Below are 6,000 nucleotides of genomic sequence, written 5' to 3'. Positions count from 1 at the left end.
GCTAGAAATCATTAAAGAAAAGATAAAAATTTCTCAGAATTCTGTGAAAAGAAGATAAACATTCAGACTCATATTTGGATCCCTGCGTTTGGGATCACTGCCAACATGAGAGAACTAAATGGAGGCTATATTTCTAAAGTGATCTCTATTGGTCAGCCCCCTCCTTCCATTAGGGGAAGGTATTAATTAGGCAAACACATTGCTTCTTCTCAGAACAGCTATTGGTTTAATAGCTACTCAGCCTGTTGGTTTAATGGCTCAATAAAAAAAAAATGGAACATTCTTTTTATAACATCTTTTTCATGGGTAGGGCTTATTTACAATGAAGAATTCAGGAGACTGAGATTTGGGACAATGGGACAGATGTCTCAAGGAATGAAGCTAATGAGAGCATGTGTAAAAGTTCCCTTTTAAAGGAAAAAGAAAATGAGAGTATAAACTTAAGAAATGGTAATCCTAGGTAGAGTTTTTAACTAGTAGCTTCATGCTATCTCCAACTAAGCAACACGAAAATGGAAAGATCTAATATGGGGGAATGTGATAATAGGAAGAACAGTGGAAATTATCAAGATATACTCTCCAAATCCCTCTCATTGGTAATAATGGTTTTTAGACAGAGAGTATAAAAGAGAAAACTATTAGTCATTGTACTGTGATAGCAAAGGGGAAGCTGTGGTGTTATAGTCCCCCATTAAATACCTCTCAGAATGGCCAAAGCTGATATTTGGAGTTCTGTTATTATTTTTCAAAGGTTGTCATAAAACAATTTTACCTGCAGAATCTACAGGGGATTAGATAAACATTTTAGGATTAAACAGGATCGGCTTCTTCTAAATGTTTCTTTTCTTCCCCAATGTTCTAAGTCTTTGTGACTAAATTGTTGTTATATTTTACCTTCCTTTCAGTTGCCAGGATAAATGTTAGCACCTTGGAGTTATTGACCCAAAACTAGTGGCACTTTATTTACATTGCATATGACCCAATATATTCGATAGAATTAGATCATGCCCTTCCAATTTCCCTCTAAACAAAGGAATCTTGTTTTTCAGGTAGATGGTGGAATTTCAAAGAAGACAGAACAGAGTTTGGTGTAGGGCTGCTATTATAAGTCACTCAGGTTTTCCGACTTTCCGAGCTACATGTATTCAATACCCCTAGAACTAAAATCAAGATATAAATTTCAAAAATGTGAAGTCAAGAATATTGGAAATGGAAGCCATCTTATTCCCAGGACCCCTGTAGTATTAGGACAAGAAACTACAGTTGGTTAATTGTTTGCCTACCACCTCTCCCAACGTGATGCCAGATTTACAAATATCTGGAACATTACTCATGAAATAGTGTTCAAAGGGGATAACAGTGACACATAAGCAAACACATATTGGAAGAGAGAGTGAACCAAACTGGTGGTAAAAACATGACCTTCCTCCATAAGGTCAAATAGTTTTATTTTGATTAAACACTACAATACAGTATATATCCATTAAAAAAGAAAACTCTATAGTGTATATAAATTATTCCTTCCATTCATCAATTCTTTTCTTTTCCATTACAGCTTTGGTACAATGTGATTTCAGTATATCATTTTTAAATACTTTTAGCATCACAAACTCAACACAAAGTACAAAACTAATAATCCAAATTAGGGATATTATAATCTACACAGTGGTATTCAGTGGTAGGAGAAAATCTTACCTTGATGAATTCATGTCACTAGCTAAGCTATAAAGGCATACCTAGCAGACATGACGGAAATATGCACCATTAACCAGCTAATGTTTGTATTAGTCTTTGTTTTTTGTTTGTTTTTTTACAGAATACCAGCAGCAATCATCTGAGTGTTGAGTGAATACTTGAGTCCTCAGCCAGTCTCCCACCTCGCTCCTCTTCCCTTAAAGGCCATGAGTAAGGTCGCAAAAATGCAGCACAGCCAGAGCACTCAGAATTTGATCTGCCACCCGGTGTTGCTCATAGTTGCACAGTTTGTCCTGCAGCTAGCCGACATCACGGGGACAGTGCTGGAGGGGCAGTGTGGACCGATCAACCTAAGGTTGTTCTGAGGGGTCGGCGGTGTGACATTACAGTAAACAGGCATTCCAGTGGCTGGGAGTGACCCTTGACCTGCCTGGTTAGGTAGCATGATTGGCTGTTGGTATGACTGCTGGGGCAGTCCTTGAGAACCCTGGGTCATTGGCACCTGTAGAAGACACAAGAGAGAGCCCTTCATGAAGAGGTTGAGTTTGCCTGTCCCGTGAGCTACCATGCGGTCAGGAAAAATACTCAAGCGTTTGGGTAACACCTAACTGGTCACCCATCCCAGCGCTACCTTTTATCAGCTGTTTTACCTTGGGCAAGTCCCTCAACCTCGCTGATTGCCTCGGCCATCTGCATAATGACACCCATGCAAAGTGCCACCGAAAAGATTGTAAGGCTGATGTACGGTGCTGGGATATGTGTGGTGATGGCTCAGAAGGAGTTAGCTCAAAACTTCCTTCTTTCCTCCCTCCTTACCCGCTGGGGGCTGCAGTTTGGATTACTTGCTTGGAATTTCTGTTTGGAAAGCGACACTCCCATTCTGGTTTCATGCACACAAAGTGGCCTGGAGCCAGACAGCAAAAGGGGCTTTTGTCCCAGGCACCTGCCTCACTCTCAACCTGCAGCTTTAAAGAACATCCAATATGGAGCCAGAGGTTAAACTGAGACAATGTGAGTCAGGATTGTCAGAGGAGGAGGACGGAGGATAGGGTTTTTATTTTGTTTTGTTTTGTTTGTTTCTTTGTTTGAGGGCCAGAAGTAGCTGGTGCAGCTAAATTTAATGGTCAAAGCATTTCACTAACCCTTCACTTCCACTTTCAGGGTATCTCAGGATGTAAATCACAAAAGGATGCATGACATTTTTAAAATACCCAGTATGGGTTGAGTCTAGAAAATGAGGTTGGTATAGACCTTATCCATGCCTTTTGAAAAATCTGAGATGCCATTTGAACACCTCTTTTAACTTAAAATTGTGGTAAAATGAAATTTGGGGGGCTGTGTACAAAAATGAGTGGAAATTTGTCATGAGGGCTTTTTCCCAATAAGCCAAATTACAACGGAACAGCCAAAGGTCTTCATGACTAAAACGTTATAGGCTGCAGACTTTTCTTCCATGAATAGAAGTTTATATAGAACCACATTTAGCAGGACATTCAAAAGCCACAGTAGTTAGGGAAGCATACCCATCCCATTTTCTACTTATAATCTTAATTCAAAGTCAACAATCAACAGGGGCTAGGCATAGCATCCCCACCCTGCTATCCACCCAACACGGGACATACCCATAGCCTCTACTTTGGCCAGTGCTACTTTCTAAACCACAATTTTCCAAGCTGCTGATGTGCACCTGATAAGAAGACATTGTTGGGTAGGAGACCATCACACTTTGCACCGGAGCTCCTGGTTGGTTGCTCATCACGCTCTGACTCTGGGGTGCCTGCTGCACTCCTATGAGGCCTTGGAACCCCTGTTGGCCAGACAAGACTGGCTGGTAACCTGAAAAGAAAAACCACCTTTTGAACTGGTTGCCCCAGGAAGAGCACAAGCAATATCTCATGGGGTACAAGCACTTGTTCACAAGGCAGCCTTCAGACATCTCGATCTCCCTGTTGGCAATGTGTTACCCAAATGCTTATTTCCCAAAAATGTGGTTTTTTGCTCTAAGAGTGGACAAGAGTAGGAAGCCAAAAAATTCGCTGATATTTGCATCTCATGCAGAATGGTCCAATGAGCACGTTGTGACAACTGTAGATTTTTTTTACGGCACAAACATGGTAACCTCTATTGGCATTTGATAGCTATAAATTACACTTCTCATGATTTGTTGTTTGCTTTGTTTCAAGGATATTTGGAGTATTCACAAATTATCAAGTTTTTTTTTCTAATTAAATTGACTCATTCTCTTACTATCTCACCTTTCTGCACAAACTCGTTTCACCCAGAGATCATCAAACTGCCTAATAACTTTCTATTTTCCACGTTTTAGTGAATAAAATGATTCACTACCCTTACTAATTCAATGTCCATTGCCTTAGACAAAAGGCAGCAACAAGAGAAAAATATGGCATGCTTTTATTCTGTTTCAACACTAGCTCCCAGGAGAACATTCTGGTAAAGCACTCTAATAAGTGACCATGTACATACAATAGATAATACAGAATACAGCACTTAAAAAATTTTTATACACTGTGTCCTTCTGAGTGGGTCAGTTGCTTTGGTTTCTTTTTTTTTTTTTTTAAGTGGATCATAATTTATTTGTTGCAATTATTTTAATCCCCACCACAAGTGGTTTAAAATGCATTCTTAAAGGAAGTGCACTAGTCTTATAAATTCTGGGAAGAAGGTAATGATTTAGGTGAAAATGATGTAGTGGTAGAAAAATGAAACAGATTGACTTCATGATATGAAAGAAGTCCTTCCAGAGCTCATATTACTAACCATACTGACTACTTGAGAGAAAGTAGAACTGCTGTGTTAATACAATTCTCTGAGAGAAAATCTTTAAAATCCTAGATTTTTAAAAAAGATTTTATTTATTTATTTGAGCAAGAGAGAGAGAGCACGATCCCAGGACCGTGGAATCATGACCTGAGCCAAAGGCAGAGGCTTAGCTGACTAAGCCACCCAGGCACCCCTAAAATCCTAGGGTTTTTTTTTAACACAAACACTGAAATATGTTTTACAACCAGATTTTGAAAATTTAAACAAAGGGTAAAAAAATTCCTATTCAATATGCATTCATTTTTTTTTTAAGATTTTTATTTATTTGAGAGAGAGAGAATGTGAGCAGGAGGGAAAGGACGAGAGAGAGAGAATCTGAAGCAGACTCTGCACTGAGCATAGAGCCCAACACAGGGCTCGATCTCACCATGGCGAGATCATGACCTGACTGGAAACCAAGAGTCAGATGTTTAACTGACTGAGCCACCCAGGTGCCCCTCAATTCTTAATAAATAACCTGTGTTTTGAGTGCATGTGACAGTTTTAACTTTATATCGAGGACAGGTAAAATTATATTATAATCTTTGCAGAGGAAAATATCTTGCTATCCTTTGGCATACATAAAATTACATGTACTCATCTTAGAAATATCGTGGAGAAAATGGCTTGCAAAGAGTCACTGAGTTAGGAGATCAGCTCCGTTGGCCAAACTAGATGGAAATATAGTGCAGTCTGTATGGAACACCTAAGAGAGGAGGCCTGGGGAAAAGCCAAGCTGGGAGGCCTGACCTGTGCCTGCCACTGGGTTGGGCAAGTGTGGAATTTAGAAAATCACCCTTTGATATTCTTTACATATTCCATTGTTTTGTGTTCACAGTAGTCACCCTACTTCAGTTCCATAGTGGTTTTAACTTACAGAGTTATTTTAACTTCTTGTGAGGACACCACATATTAAGAATATAATTAAGAATAATGACCATCTCCCCTCCATCTACTTTGTGTCCATGGTACACAGTCAAAGCCTTCCCTGGACATGCTCTGTAGGCCCATGTAAGACTAAGAGCATCAGCTCAGGGGGCTGCATACTTAGAAGGTTTGCAGGTTATACAATAAGGAAAACCCACCAGACAGGAACAAGAAATTGGGACAAAGGCCATGTCATGGTCCTCACTATCTCCCTGAATGCCTCGTATACAGAGGCACTTGGGAGAAAATTATTTTACATTGCAGACATACCTTGTTTTATTGAGCTTTGCTTTTGCTTTAATGTGCTTTGCAGATACTGCATTTTTTACAAAGTGAAGGTTTGCAGCAATCCTGCTTCAAACGAGTTTATCAGCACCATTTTTCCAAGGGCATTTGCTCACTTCGTCTCTGTGTCACATTTTGAAATTCTCACAGCATTTCAAATGTTTTTATTATTTTGTTTGTTATGGTGATCTGTGATCTCTGTTTATAAGTCATGGAAAGCTCAGATGATGGCTAACATATTTTAGCTATATATATATATTATATATGTATATA

The 6,000-nt window shown here is 39.4% G+C and overlaps 1 protein-coding gene across 25 annotated transcripts in view; it reads right to left on the bottom strand.

Annotated features, from left to right (window-relative positions):
- Positions 1 to 1,790: 1,790 nt before the first annotated feature.
- Positions 1,791 to 6,000, bottom strand: part of ARPP21 (cAMP regulated phosphoprotein 21) — a 154,644-nt gene continuing 150,434 nt past the window's right edge. For all 25 annotated transcript variants that reach the window (XM_031024148.2, XM_081824054.1, XM_081823985.1 and 22 more), the window contains 2 exons: positions 3,383 to 3,531; positions 1,791 to 2,197 (listed from right to left, as the gene is read on the bottom strand). In XM_031024148.2, coding sequence (XP_030880008.2) covers positions 1,940 to 2,197; positions 3,383 to 3,531 — 407 coding nt within the window. In that variant the 3' untranslated portion in view covers positions 1,791 to 1,939. The remainder of the gene's footprint in view (positions 2,198 to 3,382; positions 3,532 to 6,000) is intronic.

Source organism: Leptonychotes weddellii, chromosome 1 (genome assembly GCF_054177405.1).
Source record: "Leptonychotes weddellii isolate Sample4059 chromosome 1, ASM5417740v2, whole genome shotgun sequence".
NCBI lineage: Eukaryota > Metazoa > Chordata > Mammalia > Carnivora > Phocidae > Leptonychotes > Leptonychotes weddellii.
Note: the sequence above shows the minus strand (reverse complement) of the source record. Positions and strands in the feature narration are given on the sequence as shown.